We start from the raw sequence: 24,325 nt of genomic DNA, 5'->3' as shown, positions 1-24,325 counted from the left end.
ACAAACACGCACTGAGCATGCGTGCGACACTGGGTAACTTAATGGTGGACAATCTTTCCTGCCCATGGTGAATTGTGAACAAATAATCTTCTGCTTTTGGAGATTTTGAAGTAGCAATCACTCATTACTTGGTCGTCAAGCGTAAGTTAATATTTTAAACAAAAAAATGTGTTTGCTTTTAAGTAGCTAACTACTGATAAGTAATGTTGCTGAAAATGGTCTGCGCTCTTAGTCAAAGCTACGTTAGTGTAACGTACTAACGTTTCTTGCTTCTCAAAGTTGTAACGTTATCAGTTGTTGCGTTATACTTAAACATGTTTGTCAGTATGACATGATACAACTAGTATTACTTTGTTTTTGCTATAGCTGAAATACATTATTAAGTAAACAATGATTAATTTGGCTAGGTTTGTAAGGCATCTTGCTAACGCTCTTTTCTGGGGGTTAGGTGACAACACTGGGCCCGTCGTTAAATGACTTGGCATTCAACCAATCACAAATTTAGGAATTCATTTAATCAGGATTTCGTCCAATCTGCAGGTGGGCAGGAACTTCGCAATGCGCTGACGTTAGCTGTCTTGAGGAATATTAGCATGCTACCTTTCTTATGTTGTTGGACGGAAAAGTTAAGACAACAACACAACGTTAGCATCATACGAAGCTAGCCATCTATCTCACGGAGGAGATCAGAGTTTAGTAAAAGACTGGTTTACTGCGAGGTAATGTTAACTAGCTAATTTTAGCTAACTGTCTCGTTTAAATTTGAGTTTTGTTGTTGATAACGTTAGGCATTTGTCAGTACCTAGATACTACAGCCACAAAGTCAAAATTGCAATATTATAACAAGTCATTAAAACAAACATTTGCTTTTTGGTCTTAATTTAAGGTTAGGCATAAGGTTCGCAGTTTGGTAAGGTTCGGTTTAAAATAAAATGTTAAGAAGATGCATTTTAGAAATAGGCGGGGTTCATGACTGTGGCTGTGGTAACTGGTGATGACCGGCATCTCGCTAGTTAACTAGCTAGTATGCCAAGAGCTAACTTTAACTAGCTAACGCGTCGTTAGAATTCTGAACTGAAGTAATTTCGACGACATTATCTACCTGGCCCACAATATGTATATTTCTTGTACTGTGTATTGGAGTGTTTTTGTGTGACGATACACTTCTGTTGTTGCCATAGTAGTAACGTTAGCCTAAGCAGAGAGCTCCTGTAAATATGTACATATACAATTATTTGTACGTTTTTTAATCAGCTGTTTTGTTTTTGATAACATTGAGTTTTATTGCATATTTCTGGTGGTTTTGACCCACAGATGTGCAGATGGACTGGCAGGTAAAGTCATTATGGCTTAGCTAGCTACTTTAGCTGGCTAATTGTTTCTGTTCAATGATGCATCTGGACACTGTAGCAGCTTTTTTGGTGTCACCTGGCTGCTGGTTCCTGATCTTTTTGAAAATATCAATTGAAGAGTCACCTGAAGCTTGAGAGGAATGGAAGCTGCAGCAAAGCAGTGGTCACCAATCTTTTCTGAGTCAATATCACTTTCTTAGTCAAAGTGCAAGCCGAGATCCACTGCGTATATTTTTTGGGAAAATTACTTTAAAAAAGTAATCCTATGCAACATTGTTTGTTATATTAAAACATTTAAGGTAGGATATATGATCTGTTGTTGTTGCATTACTTATGAGGCACAATGGAGTGAGCACAGTTAAATCATTTGCTTTATTTTACTGGGCTGATGGTGCCTGCATCTGATGGTGAGTCTCAGCTGAGGGAGAGAGCAGCAGACTAATGAGGGTCCACCGCTCAACGTCCCTCCGCTTTCCCTTTCTTCTTCTGAGCTGACCAAAAAGGGACACTGTGTTCCAGCTGATGGCGAAACTTAGTTGCACTGCATTATTTCTGCCTCATGAACAAATTCATGCTGTTACTCCTATGAACAGAGAAAGTTAAATATTCCTTGATATTAAAGTTTCTAATAATAAAAATGGAAGCCTATTGATACACATTTCTACTTGTTCATTAGATACAATGCTGGTTGTAGCACAAGTACGATGAACGCACATTTTATGGCTTATAAAGTATTGAGTGCTGACTAAGAACTTAGACATGAACTCACTCAAACAGCTGCTCTTTGCTGAATTCATTGACAGTCTCCCTAGTCTAGGGCTGACCCCATTTAGTCAACTGGTCAATTGTTTGGTCGATGGGCTGTTTTAAAAAAAGTAAAATATTTTACCATTATTTAACTAGGCAAGTCAGTTAAGAACAAATTCTTATTTACAATGATGGCCTAGGAACAGTGGGTTAACTGCCTTGTTCAGGGGCAGAACGACAGATTTTTACCTTGTCAGCTCAGGGATTTGATCTTGCAACCTTTCGGTTACAAGTCCAACGATCTAAACACTAGAAGACCTGCTGCCTCAGGTCGACCAATATTTTTTTAGTTGAGTAGTTGCAAAAAATATATTTATTTTATGGCACCTCTTGATTGATGACTGTCCCAGTGGACTAATCCATTGCGGAGGCCGCGGGATGGCAGATGAATATCAACAGTAGTACATTTACCGTTAATTCCCATTTGCAGAATGCACAACTTAGGCTACACTTGTGAGAAACAAGTTTTGGTTTACTTCATTCCATGTACGAGCTGTCAATTTTATTAATTGTGTTTGGTTTGGAGCGCTTCTTTCAATGTTGAGTAAGGACGCTCACCTGTTTACGCATAGAAGTAGGTCTAGGCTACCTGACCTGCACGCAAATGTAGGCTTATAAATGTGCCCTTTTGGAGATCTGAACTAACCACCACTAATGAGCTTCTCCAAGTCATCTTTTCTTCACCTCAAACAGCAAGTAAATAGTCTGTTTGTACATCCATTGAGAATGACAGTGGTTCCTCAATCTAGCCTATTTGAACAATCTTTCAATCTAGCTTCCTTTCCTATCAGTGTGAAAAAAAAAAAATAAAAAAAAAAAAAATCATCCTCTGATCCAGTGGAAACATCATAATACTTTTTATCTCTTGCGCAAATAGCCTACAGCTGTGTCTGTCTGGAGCTCACTGGCCTGGGAAACTCTGAGGACCCAGGATATACAATGTTGCAAGTTTGTTAGCACATTTTAGGCTGATACAATGTTTCAAGTTCCTTGCAGACAGGCCATGATATTTATTTGTATTATTATATTTTCTACCTGCAGGCTGCTATGTTTTTATTTGTTGGCTTTATGTAGACAGTTTTCTTTACATTGTTGGCAATAGAAGTTAGACGTTTTTTTTCTTCTTCTGGTTAGGCTATCTTGATCTCTGGCTCGAGTCATTTTTGTGTCTTAATTATTTAATCGTTGTGCTTAAAGCATCAGACAAGCTCAGTAGCTTACACATAGTTAATTTTATTAAAATGTGGAAAAATACACATTTAAACATTTTGACAAGTAGATTGGTCGAAAGAACAGACAACTTTAAATTTTTCGGGGACAGCCCCAACTCTAATCATGGTTTTGAAATCTCTTTTACACCGGCTTCATTACTGTAGACATGGTAATCTGAGCTATCCGATTGGCCAGCGATAGGCCCCGGAAGGCAGCGTTTGTACCTTCAGACACACGAAATGGTTCAAAATCGGAACGCTTCCCCTACTCGGCGCTCAGGGCAGCTGATTGGGTGCACCTACCGCCAACTCCGAGAATTTTTGAATTTTTTAAAAAGGCTTTATCATTGTTGTGTTTTTTTACAGAAATGTTTGGCGATCGATTAGAAATGCCTTGGAGATAGACCAGTCGATTGCGATCGACCGGTTGGTGACCACTGGAGGAAAGGAATGCAGTACTGAGGCAGAAGGTTCGTAGTGAGGACGACTGACTACTACTCTGAACTGTATGTGGTGAGCTTTCTGGCGCCCAGAGCTGCTGAGGCATCACCTAAGTGGGTATACATTGTGAAGGAGGAGGTCCAGTAGCTACACAACTCAGGCTGGTTCACAGAGTAGCCCTCTACATCAGTATTTCCCAACTGGGGTATGTGAGAAGATAAAAAAATAAAATATGTTTAAATTTTTTTTACTTAAATCTTAATTGGTAGGAAAACATTTACTCAGGTGTGAAATTAATGAGTATTTTATATTTATAGGCCTACTTTTTTTAACTTTAGTTTCACTGCGTGTGCATTGCTCTCTGGCCTCTGCCCTCCTGCCTGTTGGCTCAATGGTTGATGCTCTGCTTGCGCCAAGTGCAGGTGATCCTTTGTTCCGTGCGCTAGAGTGCCTGCTACTGTTTATCCTCACAGAAACTATGATTGATTAAACAGCAGCTGATGCACTGAAGACTGTACCATTTGTCAAACAACACAGTGTGCCGTTGGATTGATTACATGGGCGTTGATATTGTTGATCAAGTGGTAGAAAAAATAATTCCGGTCCATTTTCTCTGCAGTTGGGATGAATCGACTTATGTCAGTGGAAGTCCAGTTGATTGTGTTTGTGCGACACAGAAAGATTTTGGAAATGAATGAGCACATTCTGTTCTGCAAGACCGGGAGAACTACAGGTGTGGATGGTTTTCACGTTGTTGATGTTTTGTGACGCAGTGAAAGTGATTAACTTTATCCAGTCCATGCCTCTGAATTACAGGCTGTTTGAAAGGCTCTGTGATGAGTGGGAATGAGCACCAGCAGCTACTGCTTCACACTGACGTCCGTTAACTATCCAGAGGGAAAATGCTAGTGGCTTTTTGAGCTGCGCGCCGAAGGAAGTGATTTTCTGTCTGAGCACTCACACCCCATTGTGGCAGTGTTCGAGGACACTGACTGGGGAGCCCGCTTTGCCTATCTTGCTGATGTGTTCAGCACACTGAACAACCTGAATCTTATTCTGCAAGGTAAAGACCCACACATTCTAAACATGTATGACAGTGTGTGGATTCATGAAGATCAAACTCATAGAAAGGAAATGTGAAGATGGGGATATAAGTTGTTTCCAGCAGCTTGACCCCTGCCTTTCTACAGGTGATGTTGGCAGAGCTCCTATGGTGCAAATGGTAAGCTCACATTTATCCAAACTCAGTGAGTTCAACCCTTACTTCCCTGACATTGAAAACAAGTCTCCCAAACTTGACTGGGTGCGTAAACCCCCCCCTTTTTTTGTGTGTGTGTAAAATGTACACCTAATCTATGAATCACGTCAGTCGCACGGGCATGAGGGGGTACTTCAGGCAGGTCAGTGTTTTCATGATGTACCTGTATTGCTTTGTTTTTTGCGTTTTGAAGCGATTTGAGGTTATAAAACACACTATAGAAATTCTATTTATTCTTATATAACGTTAGGGGGTGAAGCTATTGCATGTGCTAATAAAGTGTAACTGTTAAATGCTGAGATTGCATTATTAGATCATTTGCTAGTTAGTTTCCATAGTAGGATGAACTTTGTGGGTGTGTGAAACTTACTCCTCAGCCTGAAGTGTCCCCACTTGCACCGCCGAATTGCTAGCTTTTCGTGTGGCACCATCTGGTAAGAGCACATCAGAAGGGCGGTGATGTGTGCTTGCAAGGCAGAGGTCCTGAGTTAGCGCCAGGTATGGGCCAAATCAGAAGGAAGTGGTACTCACTGAGCAAGCAGTGTTACGTCGTTTACACACAAACAGTAGGGGGCAACAGGTGGTCGAGACTGTACATGTTATGAACGATGCAATGCCACAGTAGCTACAGTCCATTAATTATTCCTGATATAATTTATACAAAGGCAAACGTCACAAATGCTATAGCACAACGGCAGAGTCATGTCTTAAGTGTAAAACTAACAGTGACTTAATGATTCATGCCTTCTGGGAATGCTATGAAGTCAAAGTTATGGGCGGAATTAGGAAGTTGGTAGTCAGAAGTTTTACAATATAAATGTACTTTTTAATCTATCGGCATATTTCAAGAAATGGCATATGAGGGTGTGGTGAGATGGCCAATGGGTTGGACTATACTTTTCTCGTTGATCATTTTGAAAACTTTTGTTTAAAACTCAATCAAATGACCCTCAATTGTTAAGACAATGCATTTCATTCATGCACTATAAATATAAAAAAGAAAGTGCTACAGAGAGAAACAGAAAAGAGAAAGGAGGTCATATGGCATAGTCTTACAAGCACTAGAAGTTGAAACGGTGGGGACGTGGGTCTGAGCAGGTGTTATGTCAGCAATGTTTGTTTGTCTTGTCTTTTGTCTCTGTATGGTTCCTATTGTTTAAAAAATTAATAAAAAAAATATTACGAAAATAAATACAAATTATTCCTGATAACTAGACCCATGTGAGAAGCCCTCAAACTTAAAGGAAAAATCAGCCCAAAACCACTAAATATGTGAACAATGTTTTTGTTTCATTTTGGCATTTTAAAATAAGGTTGGTAGCAACATGGAAAATCTCTTGTTGAAATCTGTTGCAGCTCAAATTGACTACATCTGCAACGCAATGCCCTCTATGGTTGGGCTGGCTGGCTGGCTAGCAAGCAAACACAATAATACCAAGGACAAGATCAGTATGTAACGTAGCTAGTTAGTGCAGTTTGTTTAGGCAATTTTTACAGCTATCAATTCAGGAGTCTACAATCTCACCATGGTCAATCTGCAGATCGATGTGCCTCACAGGATAGCGTCTGACATTCGCAATGGCATATATACCTTTGAAGAGAGAGGGAAATGTTGCCCATGCAAAGGGTCGCACGGTACATTCTGGTTGATTCTGGTAAAAGAAGCGCTCTCCATCAATTCAAATTTTATTTGTCAAAAGCGCCAAATACAACAGGTGTGACATGCTTACTTACACGCCCTTAACCAACCATTGCAGTTCACATAACAGTAATGATGCTATATACAGGGGGGTACCAGTACTGAGTAAATGTGCGGGGGTACAGGTAGTCGAGGTAATTTGTACATGTAGATAGGAGTAAAGTGACTATGCATAGATAATGAACAGTGAGTAGCAGCAGTGTAAAAACAAAGGGGGGTGGTGTAAATGTAAATAGTCCGGGTGTCCATTTGATTAATTGTTCAGCAGTCTTATGGCTTAGTGGTAGAATCTGTTAAGGAGCCTTTGACAATTTTTGGGGGCCTTCCTCTAACACCGCCTAGTATAGAGGTCCAGGATGGCAGGAAAGCTTGGCCCCGGTGACGTACTGGGCAGTACGCACTACCCTCTGTAGCGCCTCACGGTTGAATGCCAAGCAGCCGCCATACCATTTTTTTTTACATGCAATTTTTAATTATTAAGTGGTCTGTATGTTGGCAGCAGCCACTCAATGTTAGTGATGGCTGTTTAACAGTCTGATGGCCTTGAGATAGAAGCTGTTTTTCAGTGTCTCGGTCCCAGCTTTGATGCACCTGTACTGACCTCGCGGATGATAGCGGGGTGAACAGGCAGTGGCTCGAGTGGTTGTCCTTGATGATATTTTTGTCCTTCCTGTGACATCGGGTGGTGTAGGTGTCCTGGAGGGCAGGTAGTTTGCCCCCGGTGATGCGTTGTGCAGACCTCACTACCCTCTGGAGAGCCTTACGGTTGTGGGTGGAGCAGTTGCCGTACCAGGCGATGATACAACCCGACAGGATGCTCTCGATTGTGCATCTGTAAAAGTGATTTGTTATGCATTTGTGTGCTGGACGCTGTCCTCAGATAATGGTCTTTTTGTCCTCAGTAAAGTATTTTTGAAATCTGACACCTTGGCTGGATTAACAACAAGTTAAGCTTTATTTTGATGTATTGCACTTGTGATTTAATGAAAGTTTAATATTTATAGTAATTTAATTTGAATTTGGTGCTCTGCCATTTCACTGGCTGTTGGCCAGGTGGGACGCTACCGTCCCCACTGATCTGCAAGAAGTTAAACAGGTCAAGATTGCGTCAACAAGGCGCCGACAGAGATGGTCGCTTCGTGTTCTTAGGAAACTATGCAGTATTTTGTATTTATGTATTTCTTACACTGTTACCCCAGGAAATCTGAAGTCTTATTACATACAGCTGGGAAGAACTATTGGATAAGAGGCAACATCAACTTACCAACATTACGACCAGGAATAAAACTTTCCCGAAGCGCTCCCAAGTATACTACTCGCCAATGTCCAGTCTCTTGACAACAAGGTAGACGAAATTCAAGCAAGGATTGCCTTCCAGAGAGCCAGAGATTGTAAATCATAAACTACTTCCATATACACTGACTATACAAAACAGCTCTTTAACACAAAATGATAAGTCAGAGGTGAAGCATTGGCTATCAAAATGTGATGCAATTAACACAGACATCAGATCAACACCAAAAACACATGTTCTCTCTTGTCCAGTGTCTGCAGATCAGAGCGACTCCAGGATGGCAACAGACGCTGCATCCCAGCAGACTCCTGGCTCCAAGATCATGACCTTTCACCCTTCCATGGAGGAGTTTAAGGACTTCAGCCGTTACATCGCCTACATGGAGTCACAAGGAGCTCACCGAGCTGGAATGGCTAAGGTTAGTGTTAGTGTTAGTGTTAGTGTTAGTGTGTGTGTGTGTTTCTGAAGATCATACGCATAAACATTCATCATTCTGTTTCAAATGTTTATATCCCATTCTATAAAGAATACACTCTGCATAAATTAAGACAATGCTATGTTTGTGTGTGTTGCAGGTTATTTCACCCAAAGACTGGAAGCCCAGACGTACCTATGATGACATAGATGACCTGGTGATCCCTGCTCCTATACAGCAAGTGGTGACTGGCCAGTCCGGTCTCTTCACACAGTACAACATCCAAAAGAAACCCATGACCGTCCGAGAGTTCCGCAAGACTGCCAACACAGACAAGTGAGCTTTCACACTGTTAAAGACAGTACTCATTTTTAACATAGTTATACACATGGTTGTAATATAGTACATACACATTGTTAACATAGTTCTACACATGGTACATGTTATAGGACACATGATGCATAGTTATAGGCTACACATGGTTGTAATATTGGTTTTATTTCTCAAAACACTGTTGAAGCCATGGATCACAGGCAACAGCCACACTGAGCTAAAGGCTAGAACGAGAAACTAATCCGTACGCTTATAAGAAATCCCGCTGAACCATCAAACAGGCAAAGCGTCAATACAGGACTGTGATTGAATCCTACTATACCGGCTCTGACGCTCGTCGGCTGTGGCATGGCTTGCAAACTATTACGGACTACAAAGGAAAACCCAACCGCGAGCTGCCTAGTGACGTGAGCCTACCAGACGGGCTGAATGCCTTTTATCCTTGCTTCGAGGCAAGCAACACTGAAGCATGCATGAGAGCACCAGCTGTTCCGGATGACTGTGTGAGCACGCTCTCCGTAGCCGATGTGAGCAAGACCTTTTAAACAGGTCAACATTCAAAATGCTGCGGGGCCAGAAGTGGACCAACTGGCAAGTGTCTTCACTGACATTTTCAACCTCTCCCTGACTGAGTCTGTAATACCTATATGTTTCAAGCAGACCACCAGAGACCCTGTGCCCAAGAAAGCGAAGGTAACCTGCCTAAATGACGACTACCCCGTAGCACTCGCATTGGTAGCCATGAGGTGCTTTGAAAGGCTGGTCATGGCTCACATCTACACCATCATTCCAGAAACCCTTGACCCGCTCCAATTCGCATACCGCCCCAACAGATCCACAGATCACGCAATCTGAATTGTACTCCCCACTGCCTTTTCCCACCTGGACAAAGGAACGCCTACAGAAAGTATTCAGACCCTGGACTTTTTGTACATTTTGTTACATTACAGCCTTATTCTAAAATTGATTCAATTATTTTTTTCCCTTAATTAATCTACACACTTTTTTGCTAACTGATATAACATTTACATAGGAATTCAGACCCTTTACTCAGTACTTTGTTGAAGCACCTTTGTCAGTGATTACAGCATTGAGTCTTCTTGGGTATGACGGTATTGCGTTATTGACTGTACGTTTGTTTATGTGTAAGTCTGTTATTTTGTCGCACTGCTTTTCTTTATCTTGGCCAGGTCACAGTTGTAAATGAGAACTTGTTCTCAACTGGCCTACCTGGTTAAGTAAAGGTGAAATAAAGAAAAACAAGCTTGGCCCAACTATATTTGGAGTTTCTCCCAATCCTCTCAAGCTCGGTCAGGTTGGATGGGGAGCGTTGCTGCACAGCTATTTTGAGGTTTCTCCAGAGATGTTTGATTAGGTTCAAGTCCGGGCTCTTGCTGGGCCACTCGTGGACATTCAGAGACTTGTCCCGAAGATTTTCCTGCATTGTCTTGGCTGCGTGCTTAGGGTCGTTGTCCTGTTGGAAGGTGAACCATTGCCCCCAGTCTGAGGTCCTGAGCGCTCTGGAGCAGGTTTTCATCAAGGATCTCTCTGTACTTGGCTCCGTTCATCTTTCCTTCGATCCTGACCAGTCTCCCAGTCCCTGCTGCTGAAAAACATCCCCACAGCATGATGCTGCCACCCATGCTTCAGCATAGGGATGGTGCCAAGTTTCCTCCAGATGTGACGCTTGGCATTCAGGCCAAAGAGTTCAATCTTGGTTTCATCAAACCAGATAATGTTGTTTCTCATTTTCTGAGGGTCCTGTAGGTGCCTTTTGGCAAACTCCAAGCAGGCTGTCATTTGCCTTTTTACTGAGGAGTGGCTTCTGTCTGGCCACTCTACTGTAAAGGCCTGATTTGGTGGAGTGCTGCAGAGATGGGAGAACATTCCAGAAGGACAACCATCTCCACAGAAGAAGTCTGGAGCTCTGTCAAAGTGACCATCGGGTTCTTGGTCGCATCCCTGACCATGGCTCTTCTCCTGATTGCTCAGTTTGGCTGGGCGGCCAGCTCTAGCAAGAGTCTTGGTGGTTCCAAATGTCTTCCGTTTACGAACGATGGAGGCCACTGTGTTCTTGGGGACCTTCAATGCTGCAAACATTTGTTTTGGTACCTTCACTAGATTTATGCCAACACAATCCTGTCTCGGAGCTCTACGGACAATTCCTTCGACCTCGTGGCTTGGTTTTTGCTCCAACATGCAATTGTGAGACAATATGTAGACGGGCGTGTGCCTTTCCAAATCATGTCCAATCAATTGGATTTACCACCGGTAGACTCCGATCAAATTGATCATCCATGAGATGTTTCTACAATGGAAACAGTATGTACCTGAGCTCAATTTCGAGTTGCATAGCAAAGGGTCTGGATACTTATGTAAATAAGGTATGTTTTGTTTATTATATATTAGGAAATATATTGACGTGTTTTCGCTTTGTCATTATGGGGTGTTGTGTTTGGACTTCTTTTCTTTGATCCATTTTAGAATAAAGATTTATCGTAACAAAATGTGGAAAAGTCTAAGGGTATGAATACTTTCTGAATGCAGTCTGTTTTTATTTGTAAATTATAAATATTGATACATTACTAGCTCAAACACAATCTGCGAAGATGAGTTAATTGCATATCAGTTAATGGCTCAGCACTGCTACATAGTACATACACCAAAGTAGGCTTTGGCCATATCCAGATTTTCATATTGTCATACCGTCCTGCTCATCCCTGGATTTACGGTATTACCGGCATGGCCCATGAGGGGTGGCAAAAAAGTTAGCGCATCCCATTGGGGCTCTTACCAGAATGCTAACAAAATTAGCACAAACTAATAGTGACATTACATACAGTTGTGGCCAGAAGTTTTGAGAATTAAAATATTTTTGTCAAAGTCTGCTGCCTCAGTTTGTATGATGGCAATTTGCATATACTCCAGAATGTTATGAAGAGTGATCAGATGAATTGCAATTAATTAAAAAGTCCCTCTTTGCCATGCAAATGAACTGAATCCCCCAAAAACATTCCCGCTGCATTTCAGCCCTGCCACAAAAGAACCAACTGACATGTCAGTGACTCTCTCGTTAACACAGGTGCGAGTGTTGACAAGGCTGGAGATCACTCTGTCATGCTGATTGAGCTTGAATAACAGACTGGAAGCTTCAAAAGGAGGGTGGTGCTTAGAATCATTGTTCTTCCTCTGTCAACCATGGTTACCTGCAAGGAAACACGTGCCGTCATTGCAGCTGCGGGATCGAGGCACCACCAGTACAGAGCTTGCTCAGGAATGGCAGCAGTCAGGTGTGAGTGCATCTGCATGCACAGTGAGGCGAAGAGTTTTGGAGGATGGCCTGGTGTCAAGAAGGGCAGCAAAGAAGCCATTTCTATCCAGGAAAAACATCAGAGACAGACTGATATTCTGCAAAAGGTACAGGGATTGGACTACTGAGGACTGGGGTAAAGTCATTTTCTCTGATGAATCCCTTTTCCGATTGTTTGGGGCATCTGGAAAAAATCTTGTCCGGAGAAGACAGGGTGAGCTCTACCATCAATCCTGTGTCATGCCAATGGTAAAGCATCCTGAGACCATTCATGTGTGGGCTTGCTTCTCAGCCAAGGGAGTGGGCTCACTCACAATCTTGCTTAAGAACACCGCCACAAATAAAGAATGGTACCAACACATCCTCCGAGAGCAACTTCTCCCAACCATCCAGGAACAGTTTGGTGACGAACAATGCCTTTTCCAGCATGATGGAGCAACTTGCCATAAGGCAGAAGTGATAACTAAGTGGCTCGGTGAACAAAACATAGATATTTTGGGTCCATGGCGAGGAACTCCCTAGACCTTAATCCCATTGAGAACTTGTGGTCAGTCCTCAAGAGGCGGGTGAACAAACAAAAACCCACAAATTCTGACAAACTCCAAGCATTGATTATGCAAGAATGGGCTGCCATTAGTCAGGATGTGGCCCAGAAGTTAATTGACTGCACGCCAGGGCGGATTGCAGAGGTCTTGAAAAAGAAGGGTCAACACTGCAAATATTGACTCTTTGCATCAACTTCATGTAATTGTCAATAAAAGCCTTTGACACTTATGAAATGCTTGTAATTATACTTTAGTATTCCATAGAAACATTTGACAAAAATTATCTAAAGACACTGAAGCAGACAGCTTTGTGAAAATGTATATTTGTGTCATTCTCAACTTGTGGCCACGACTGTAGACAGTGTTTAGCTAAACGGCAACGAGCGAAAGCTAACATAACTTTGAGCTGGCTTTGCAATTAGTTATGCAAGCATAGCTAGTAGCTACTGGTTGTCATTTTTGGTGAGTTAGGATATTCCCAAGCAAAAGTGAGCGAGGGGAACAATTGTGCAAGTCAACAAAGTTGTGATTAATGCTCTTCTGTGTACACGGAGCAGAGGGGAGGAGAATGGAGGAGGAAAAACCGCTAGTAGGTAGCAAAGGGGGGAAAAATGGCAACTGTACGCATCTCCTCCAGAGCTTTTTTTACTTCTGGCAGAAATCCATTATCTTATGTTAAACATTTAGCCATTGAATTTCATACAAGTGTAATTCCATCATCTGTGCGTCGCACAACAGAGACTTGGCGATTAGTTATAGAACGCTATGGACTCACCAGCTCCTGCTTTCTCCCATTATGCTATTTACAAACAAACACGTGACTGGCTCAACTGTTCTGGGGAACTTCATGTGACAGGTGAAATTAAGAACACAATCTGCTTTATCTCTGTTGGGTTCTGAGAATATGAAATAAACGTATTCATGTCACTGAGGGAGAGAGGGTAATGTATAACGTTTACTCTTTCAGGATTTGTTAGCCATTAGGGATTTTCTGGGAGAAGAGACAGTCTGGTATCAGTCACCATGACAGCCGTGAGTTGGGGAGAAGTGAGCACTGAGGCTGAGGTCAGGTCAAATGAAGTGAGGAAGAACGGGTATCACTAAGGTTCTTTCTAGCAACAGAGATGCATTGACTGTTCAGATGTGTAGGAGGAGACTCAGCATAGGAGAAAGGGTTAAATATCAGTGCTTGTGTGAATATGCTGTTTGATCCTTTGAGTAGAATAAACTTGGTTTGAGCTTTCATAGTGTCTTGAGTTCTTACTGATAATTAGAACCTAACATCTAAGTATTGCAGAAGTTGACTGCAGGTATTAACTTAAAGTACCTACAAATATTAAAATGTATTGGAAAGACTTCCAAGAAATAGTATTGACAATATTGAAAACCCATCATACCCCGTTTTATGATGTACCACCCAAGTTTACACCATAGACCTACAGTCACACAAGCTCAATCAGCAGATTTTAATTTAAAATGGAAAATGAATGTTTATGCAGCAAATGTTAGTGCATCGAACTGAATTGCATCGATTCGTTCTTTAATCAAACAGAGTCGCACCAAATCGTTCCTGTATCGTATTGGAGCCCATGGCATGTATCTAGATCGGTATCGAATCGTCTTGAAAAGGAAATTTATACAGCTCTACTTGTTTAGTTATCATCTGTTACCTTTGTTGTAGGTTCTGTAACCCCCGATATGTGGATTTTGATGAGCTGGAGAGAAAGTTTTGGAAGAACCTGACTTTTAACCCCCCTCTCTATGGAGCGGATGTCAACGGAACACTCTATGATCCAGTGAGTGATTCCATCATATTCCATGACCATTCCATGTTCTAATTCTATTTCAATAGACCATTCACTGTCATTAAACAAGTTTTTACTTTACCAATGTATTCTCCAAACATCAGCCCCCCCATTTGGCACCACTTCGGATTTGAACCCACAGCCTCCTGTTTAAATGTCAATGTCCTCACCCTTAAAAACAGCTGCTTTGGAACTTTATCTCAATATCAAATCATTTCTGGGTAACAATTAAGTATCTTGTGACTGTACAACTGATTGTTTGTTTTCTTTTTGACCATTTTAATTGAAAGCAAATAGCTTCTCAGCAAAGAGCAATTTCTCAAGCAAGAATTATTCTAGGATTGTCTGGGAGTGGTCTGAGTGGGGATTGAAACTGAAAACTGGCTGTTATTGGTTTGGAACTCTTTCTTATTGGTCTATTAACAAATTGAACGCCAGGTGATGTCACCAGCAGGCCAAAACTCCATCCCACCACAACAGGCTTACATTTTGGCTGCCTTTTCAAACAGCTCTTACACAAACAGCTCTTATCAGAATTTTCACAGTATTTTTCCAACCTCAACCGCACTGGGCCTTTAACAACATCGTCTCTGCTCTATCTCTCCTAGGACGTGACAGAGTGGAACATTGGTCATCTGAACACTATCCTGGACACTGTTGAGAGGGAGAGTGGGATCAAGATCAAAGGGGTAAACACTCCTTACCTGTATTTTGGCATGTGGAAGAGTACCTTCGCTTGGCACACTGAAGACATGGATCTCTACAGCATCAACTACCTTCACTTTGGAGAGCCCAAGTCCTGGTAAAGTTTAGTTTATTTATTTTGCATCGTTAGAAAAACAAGCCGAAGGTTCAGTGAGGTTATACCAGTAGATATTTACTGTATGTCGATTTTACAGTTTACAAATGAAACGTGTGGGTTGTTATTATTATACGTAACACTCAACACTAGCGTCCTGTCCAGGAGGTGTATTTGTACATCAAGCTGCTTCATGCTACAGCAAAAGGAGATCGGCTCCTACCCTATAGGCTGCTCTGGCTAGGACAAAGCTTATTTTATTTACTTACCTAACACATAGCATCTTGACTACCACTTACATCGTTGCTCTTATCTCTCTACAGGTATGTTGTTCCCCCTGAACACGGGAAGAGATTGGAGCGTCTCGCTAAAGGTACTTGAAAAGGAATTTCCTTATTGTTTATCAATATGTTCTATGTCCAGAGAGTAGTCAGCAAAATTCTTAACATAATTGACTTCTTCTCATGCAGGATTTTTCCCTGGGAGTGCTCAGAGCTGTGAAGCTTTCCTGCGGCACAAGATGACTCTAATCTCACCCTCCATCCTGAAGAAATACGGCATACCATTTGAGAAGGTGATCTCTCTTTCAATGGCATAATACAATCAGCTTTACTGACCTAAAGTTTTCTGGGTATACTGTAGGTTGTTACAGTGGGATGATTTGACTGTTTTGGTAGTAGGAGTAGTAATAATATTGTTTTCAATAGTAGTATTGTATGTAGTGTGTCCACTCGGGCTGGGCGATTTATTACGATAGTATTGGATATCGAAGATGCTTGACAGCCCTCGTCATTGGTGATGACATTGATGTGACAGACAATGTATAGCCTATTTCAACTTGATTGGCGCCACGCAGTGGGGCGCTGACTGGGCAGCCCACAGCAGGACCATGCCGTGGCCTATTCCTTTGCTTTAGGCTGCTTAACCTATTTCAATAAATATGTTAAAAACAATTTACAGACTGCAAGAGAATGTAGACAGAGTGAAGAATTTTACCAAAGCAGCGCAAAATGTCTGGTTAGGATTTTGATTAAATTTTTCTTCGATGTTTGATTATCTGGTCCGTATAGCCAGACACTCCGGTGTCTAAGTCAGATTTTATATTTTCTCTCCATTTTATATGAATATTACTTTTTATGCATGCTGGTTTTCTCCTGCCGCGCTACTTCATGATCAAACAATGAATTCATCTAACAGAGTTCTAGGCTCAGTTTTATGTTTTTGAATAAACTAAAAACAAGATAGGCCTAAGGTAATAATGATAGAGGTAAACCGAACAATAGCAAAATTGAACGAGTAGTTTTGAATTAGCCTTAAGGTTGAGCCAAGCTTAGTCTATTATAAAATAAATTATGCATGCATCACTCCTCCTTGCCATTGTGAACCAAATAGCCAAATCCTAGTAAATAAAATAGCCTATCAAAATCAGTTGAACTTATGAAGTGTTTCCTAAATAAGCTATTATAGTCTTTACATGTGCTAAAGCTGCAGCTTTAAAAGGGGAACAATTGTGAAAGTCAGTCTATAGGCGATTATCTATCACAGCTTTATTTTGAATGACAGTGTTTTCAGAAAGTATTCATACCCCGTGACTTATTCCACATTTTGTTGTATTACAGCCTGAATTCAAAATGGATTAAATAGATTCTCACCCATCTACACACAATAGCCCATATTGACAAAGAGAACATGAACATATTTGCTAATGTATTGAAAATGCAGAAATCTAATTTACATAAGTATTCACCCCGAGTCAATACTTTGTAGAAGCACCTTTGGCGGCGATTACAGCTTTGAGTCCTCTTAGGTATGTCTGTGTTCAAGTCTTTCGGCAGATTTTCAATGGGATTCAAGTCTGGGCTATGGTTGGGCCACTCAAGGACTTTAACATTCCATTTCAGCATGGCTTGGGGTCATTGTCCTGTTGGAATGTAAATCTTTGCCCCAGTCTAAGGTTGTTTGTACTCTGAAGCAGGTTCTCATTAAAGATTTGCCTGTATTTGGCTCCATTCATTGTTTTCTCTATCTTTACCAGTCACCCAGTCCCTGCCACTGAAAAGCATCCCCGTAGCATGATGCTGCCATCACCATGCTTCACAGTAGGGATGGTGTTAGATTGGTGATGAGCTATGCCTGGTTTTTGCCAGACATAGTGATTTGCATTCAGGCCAAAGAGTAATCTTTGTCTCACCAGACTACAAAATCTTTTGCCGTATGCTCCGTCTTTCACGTGTCTTTTTACAAACTCCAGGCGTGCTATCATGTTCCATTTTCTCAGGAGTGGCTTCTGTCTGACCACTCTCCAATAAAGCCCAGATTGGTGAAGTGCTATAGAGACTGTTGTCCTTCTGGCAGGTTCTCCAGTCTTAGCCAATAAACTCTAACTCTGTAATTCTGTTATTGGGTTCTTGGTCACCTACCTGACCAAGGTCCTTACCCGGTTTCTCAGTTTGGTCGGACGGTCAGCTCTAGGTAGTTCCATATTTTTTTCCATTTCCCAAACTTTCATCACTCTAGAAATGTTTTATACCCTTCGCCAGATATATGCCTCATCACGATTCTATCTCTGAGATCTATGGACAGTTCTTTGCACGGTCGACTGTGGGACCTTTATAAAGACAGGTGTGTTTCTTTCAAAATCATGTTCAAACAATTGAATTGTCCACAGGTGTACTCCAATCAAACTGTAGAAACATCCCAAGAATGATCAAAGGAAATTGGATGCACCTGAGCTCAATTTGGAGTGTCATAGCAAAGGCGTGTGAAATACTTAAGTAAATGAGATTTTCTGTATTTAATTTTCAATAAATGTGCAAAAATGTCTAAACATGTTTTCACTTTGTCATATGGGGTGTAGATGGGTGGGATGTTTTCTTCATTTAATCCAATTTGAATTCAGGTTGTAACAATGTGGAATAAGTTAAAGGGTATGAATGCTTTCTGAAGGCACTGTATGTAGGCAACAAGAAGTGAAATTGAGCAAACAATATCAAGATGGAAGAATCGAATGAGAAGTCAAAAGAAAACGTACAGCTCAGCAAAGCTTATTAAAGAAACGATGCGTGGAGTTAGCCTATTTCCATAGCCTTTTATTAGCAATGTTGGCTACAGCCTACCTACAATGTATAGAAGCCTAGGCCTAATAAGAGAAGAAAATGTAGTAAAATGCGAATCATTGAATATTCATCAAATTCTGGGGACAGCAGAGTTGGGTGCTCTGCAGTTGAGGCTCCTTGACTGTCACTTGCGTGTGGGCACAACTTTTTCACGCCACAGCTCAAACATGGAGGAATAGGCTACTTTAAAAAGATTTGGCTCTGAAATATCTTTGTCATGATTCTGCTGGTCCTTCCTGTAGCATGCGAGCTCGCGCTAGCGGTTCTTTTTGGGGGGGTTGGCCAATAGGGGCCGATACCATCGTATATCACTGTTTGTGTGCACTTAATCACTATAGGACAAAGATTGACATCACCCAACCCTAGTGTCCACCTCTTTATATCAGTGGTCTGACTTGTGTGTGTCTGTGTGTTTAGATCACCCAGGAGGCAGGCCAGTTCATAGTGACCTTCCCTTTTGGCTACCATGCTGGTTTCAACCACGGCTTCAACTGTGCAGAGTCCACTAACTTTGCCACGCAGCGATGGATTGATTATGGCAAAATAGCCACACTGGTATGTACAGATAAATGAATTAACACATTGAATGTGTGATTCCAGGTCATACGGTTGTGTGTGAATGGTGTTTGGTCCTGTGTGGTTGGTAAAAGCATCGCACGAGCAAAGGCACGGTTATGGGTTTAACTCCAGCAAGGATCACATACAAAAAAAATCCATGCACTCACTTACTGTAAGTTGCCTTGGCTAAGAGTCTGGTAAGTGGCATTTATTGTATTATATTCTCATGACCAATCCCTGTCCTACCTCTCCCAGTGCTCGTGCCGTAAAGACATGGTGAAGATCTCCATGGATGTGTTTGTGAGGAAGTTCCAACCAGATCGCTACAACGCATGGAAGGCAGGGAAGGACAACATTCCTATTGACCACTCCAAGCCCACGCCAGAGGCTGCTGAGTTTCTGACGGGAGAGAAGACAGGGGAGCCTGGAAAGGAGGGTCCAAGCCCCAGCGAGGCCCCTGATCAGGAGGAGGATACCCCAGGCACCACTGCTCAGGAGGAGAAGAGGTCTGTACATTACTGTACTCACTTACCCTGTCATGTTTATTGTTTCCAGCTGGTATAGCTTAAACCCCTAGAGTTGATATCCGCGCCCAGCGAAAATACACTTGGCATTAAAAAAAATCCCCAGTTTGTAATTGTTTGTGGAGGAAAGGGTGTGTGTGTGTGTGTGTGTGTCCCATAACTTGCTAGGGAGTAAAGATGTTAGGGACAAATAGGATGGTTCACAATAATTGTTCGCTAAAATAATAATTGCTTGCCAAAATGTAAATGTTGTAATGGCAATACAGGTAAGAGGTAGCAATCCTTTGCATGAACTACCTACGTTATTACAAATATTAATAGTTAATTATGGAAATTAAGGTGAGCAGGATTTTAAAAATATTTTTTAATAGTTATATAATACAAATCGAGGTGAGAACGATGGAAATGCTTTTGGCGGCTGATCTGTTCTGTGGGTGGCACTGTGTGCTCTTTTCCAAGGATGAGTCCTGGTCTCTCGGGGGCCATGGGATCTGGGGGATCGGGGTTGCTCTGCCAGTCACTGGCATGAGAACCCAACTCGGGATGGGGAGGGGTTTTAACTGGTGGAATAGTAGGTACCAATTAGAGGTTTACTTAGTAGCAATGCACATATGGTATAGCTAGCTATATGGACACTCAATCACTATGGTACTTTTTAATGGTGAGATTACAAATATATATGATCAGTAGATTTGAAACTTGTATTTCATTATGGTGAAATAAGTATTAGCTAGTTATAATTGTAATGGCTTAGCATATAATAAGAAAATACGATCAGTATTTACCTGGCTAAAAGAGAAGGAATATAATATATATTGTTTACAGGAAACTCATTCAACAATTTTAGGTGAAGTTGTGTGGAAAAAGGACTGGGGGGGTGAAATATTTTTACCATGGGCAAAGAAATTCAAAAGGTGTGATAATATTCCTTAACAGTAATTTTGATCCAAATGTACAAATTGTCCAAACAGATCCTCAAGGTAGATGGATGATTTTAAATGTTATTGGACCATAAACAGATATGGCCTATTAACCTATACGGTCGAAATAATGATGATGATGATCCACGCTTCTTTGAAAATATTGTATTACTTTTTTCCCTTAAAGGTCGGGGTCAAAATTATTGGCACCTAAAGATACTTATAAATAAAGTAGTCAAAAGTTTAGTATTTGGTCCTATATTCCTAGCACGCAATGACTATATCAAGCTTTTGATCCTACACACTTGTTGGATGCATTTGCAGTTTGTTTTGGTTGTTTGATCATTTTGTTCCCAGTAGAAATTAATGGTAAATAATGCATTGTCATTTTGGAGTCACTTTTATTGTAAAAAATGATTATGAATAATCCTGAAGGATTTGTGAATAATGATGAGTGAGAAAGTTAGATGGTCAAAGATAACACATGCTAACAGGGTGGGAATCATTTTTTGGTCCACCAGCCACTGTGGGAGGTAGATTAAAAAAAAAAAAAAAATGTTTACCAGCCACTCAGATTTTTTACCAACAAGTATTTTTTTTCTCCATAGTTACACACAAAAATCACAAACAGATGAGCATGCTTTCTATTGTTTCAAAAACAAAAAATGTATTACTAATAAGTAAAGGGCTATATTGCTTAATTTTATTTTATTTTTGTGAACTGCGTCTGTTAAGACATTTTACACTGAACAAAAATATAAACGCATCATGTGAGAAAAGATCCCAGAAATGTTCTATACACAGTCATTTTTTTCAAATTGTGTGCACAAATTTGTTTACATCCCTGTTAGTGAGCATTTCTCCTTTGCCAAGATAATCCTTCCACCTGCCAGGTGTGGCATATCAAGAAGCTGATTAAACATTATGATCATTACACAGGTGCACCTTGTGCTGGGGACAAAAGGCCGCTAAGATGTGCAGCTTTGTCACACAATGCCACGTGCAATTGGAATGCTGACTGCAGGAATGCCCACCGCAGGAATGCCCACCAGAGCATTGAATATTCATTTTGTTACCATAACCCGCCTCCAACGTTGTTTTAGAGAATTTAGCAGTACGTCCAACCAGCCTCACAACCGCAGACCACGTGTAACCAAGCCAGCCCAGTACCTCCACATCCGGCTTCTTCAAGTGCGGGATTGTCTGAGACCAGACACCCGGACAGCTGATTAAACTGATGAGTATTTCTGTCTGTAATAAAGCCCTTTTGTGGGGAACAACTCATTCAGATTGGCTGGGCCTGGCACCCCAGCGGGTGGGCCTGGCTCCCAAGATTTGGGCTTAATTAATTTATTTCAAATGACTGATTTCCTTATGAATTGTAACTGTAAAATTGTTGCATGTTGCTTTTATATTTTTGTTTGGTATAGATACAATAATACAAACAGATGAACATCAAGAAAGTGCCTTCCCTGCCACAAAATGCTGAGTGATACGGCCTATTTATTATTATAGTTCAGGGCTCTACGCTAACATTTTTTACAAGGAGTACATGATGTGCTTCTAAGTAATGTAGAAGCACACAAATAAATTTAGGAGAGACAGTGACTAAAAGTTAATGAATCCAATTTTTGGAGAGTGTGCTTGATTGACCATGGATCAATCATTAGATGAGACTGAGGTTCAGCTGGCCCGGGACGGGCCGTTACAGTGGTAACTTGGGCACTTGCTTGTCTGCATAGATAAAACATTAAAAAACTCAGACAGCGATGTCTTCCTAGCAGCAGAATGTTGCAGCAAACTCAAATTAACATTGAAAACCAAAATAGCATTTGAAGAAAAGATTTAAATGGCCAAGAAACATGAGGACAATGTCATACTTAAGTTGCCTGCCTTGCCAATTTGACAGGTGGGCTTGGATAATAAACAATGTTCCCAAATACTGTGGCCACCCGCCAACGTGGCTGGTGAAATATACATTCTTACCCACCAATGACAAAATCGACCCTCATTTGGCAGGTGTTAATCACCAACCCTGCATGCTAACCTCCCCTGTTTTTGGTACTGGTGAGAGGTTAGCATGTCTTGGGGGTATGACCTTTGACCCTCTAACTTTCTCACTCATTATTCACAAGTCATTTAGGATTATCTGTGATCATGGTAGCATCCACAATGTAGAAGTGAGCCTGATATCTCGCCAGATGTATATACAGTGCCTTCGGAAAGTATTCCGATGCCTTGACTTTTTCCACATTTTGTTACGTTACAGCCTTATTCTAAAGTCGATTAAATAAAACAATTTCCTCATCAGTCTACACACAATACCCCATAATGACAAAGCTAAAAGTAAAAAAATAATAAACACAGCAATACCTTATTTACGTAAGTATTCATACTTTTCGCAGTGAGACTCGATTGAGCTCAGATGCATCCTGTTTCCATTTATCATACTTGATGTTTCTACAACTTGAGTACACTTGTGGTAAATTCAATTGATTGGACATGATTTGGAAAGACACAGACCTGTCTATAAGGTCCCACAGTTGACAGTGCATGTCAGAGCGAAAACCAAGCCATATGAGGTCGAAGAAATTGTCCGTAGAGCTCTGAGACAGGATTGTATCGAGGCACAAGATTCTCTGGTCTGATGAAACCAAGATTGAACTCTTTGGCCTTAATGCCAAGCGTCACATCTGGAGGAAACCTGGCACCATCCCTACGGTGAAGCATGGTGGTGGCAGCATCATGCTGTGGTAATGTTTTTTAGTGGCAGGTACTGGGAGACTAGTCAGGATCGAGGGAAAGCTGAACAGAGCAAAGTACAGTGCCTTGCAAAAGTATTCATCCCACTTGCCGTTTTTCCTATTTTATTGCATTACAACCTGTAATTTAACTGGATTTTTATTTGGATGTCATGGACATATATAAAATTGGTGAAGTGAAAATAAAAAAAAAAACTTGTTTTAAAAAATAAAAAATGGAAAAGTGGTGTGTGCATATCAATCACATTTATTTATAAAGCCCTTCTTACATCAGCTGATATCTCAAAGTGCTGTACAGAAACCCAGCCTAAAACCCCAAACAGCAAGCAATGCAGGTGTAGAAGCACGGTGGCTAGGAAACACTCCCTAGATAGGCCAGAACCTAGAGAGGAACCAGGCTATAAGGGGTGGCCAGTCCTCTTCTGGCTGTGCCGGGTGGAGATTATAACAGAACATGGCCAAGATGTTCAAATGTTCATAGATGACTAGCAGGGTCTAATAATAATAATAATAATTCATCACAGTGATTGTAGAGGGTGCAACAGGTCAGCACCTCATGAGTAAATGTCAGTTGGCTTTTCATAGCCGATCATTCAGATTATCTCTACCGCTCCTGCTGTCTCTAGAGAGTTGAAAACAGCAGGTCTGGGACAGGTAGCACGTCCGGTGAACAGGTCAAGGTTCCATAGCCGCAGGCAGAACAGTTGAAACTGGAGCAGCAGCACGGCCAGGTGGACTGGGGAAACGAATCGTCAGGCCAGGTAGTCCTGAGGCATGGTCCTAGGGCTCAGGTCCTCCGAGAGAGGGAGAAAGAAAGAGAGAATTAGAGGGAGCATACTTAAATTCACGCAGGACACCAGATAAGACAGGAGAAATATTCCAGATATAACAGACTGACCCTAGCCTCCCAGCACATAAATTACTGCAGCATAAATACTGGAGGCTGAGACAGGAGGGGTCAGGAGACACTGTGGCCTCGTCCGACGATACCCCCGGACAGGGCCAAACAGGCAGGATATAACCCCACCCACTTTGCCAAAGCACAGCCCCCACACCACTTGAGGGATATCTTCATCCACCAACTTACTACCCTGAGACAAGGCCGAGTATAGCCCACGAAGATCTCCCCCGTGGCACGAACCCGAGGGGGGCGCCAACCTGGACAGGAAGATCATA

At 41.5% G+C, this 24,325-nt stretch overlaps 1 protein-coding gene across 9 annotated transcripts in view; it reads left to right on the top strand.

The window, feature by feature from the left end:
* LOC106584183 (lysine-specific demethylase 4A) overlaps positions 1-24,325 on the top strand; it is a 59,465-nt gene continuing 35,140 nt past the window's right edge. Inside the window, exons 1-11 of one of the 9 annotated variants that reach the window (XM_014169158.2) lie at positions 7-141; positions 3,737-3,840; positions 7,968-8,113; positions 8,314-8,480; positions 8,638-8,813; positions 14,347-14,461; positions 15,079-15,272; positions 15,593-15,642; positions 15,740-15,843; positions 18,803-18,940; positions 19,199-19,449. In XM_014169158.2, coding sequence (XP_014024633.1) covers positions 8,340-8,480; positions 8,638-8,813; positions 14,347-14,461; positions 15,079-15,272; positions 15,593-15,642; positions 15,740-15,843; positions 18,803-18,940; positions 19,199-19,449 — 1,169 coding nt within the window. In that variant the 5' untranslated portion in view covers positions 7-141; positions 3,737-3,840; positions 7,968-8,113; positions 8,314-8,339. Of the gene's footprint in view, positions 142-573; positions 720-3,736; positions 3,884-7,967; positions 8,114-8,313; positions 8,481-8,637; positions 8,814-14,346; positions 14,462-15,078; positions 15,273-15,592; positions 15,643-15,739; positions 15,844-18,802; positions 18,941-19,198; positions 19,450-24,325 lie in introns of those variants that run through there. The other 8 variants (XM_045706478.1, XM_014169155.2, XM_045706480.1 and 5 more) reach the window with 8 other exon arrangements.

Source organism: Salmo salar, chromosome ssa23 (assembly GCF_905237065.1).
Source record: "Salmo salar chromosome ssa23, Ssal_v3.1, whole genome shotgun sequence".
NCBI lineage: Eukaryota > Metazoa > Chordata > Actinopteri > Salmoniformes > Salmonidae > Salmo > Salmo salar.
The sequence above is the reverse complement of the archived record's forward strand: the minus strand, read 5'-3'. Positions and strand labels throughout refer to the sequence as shown.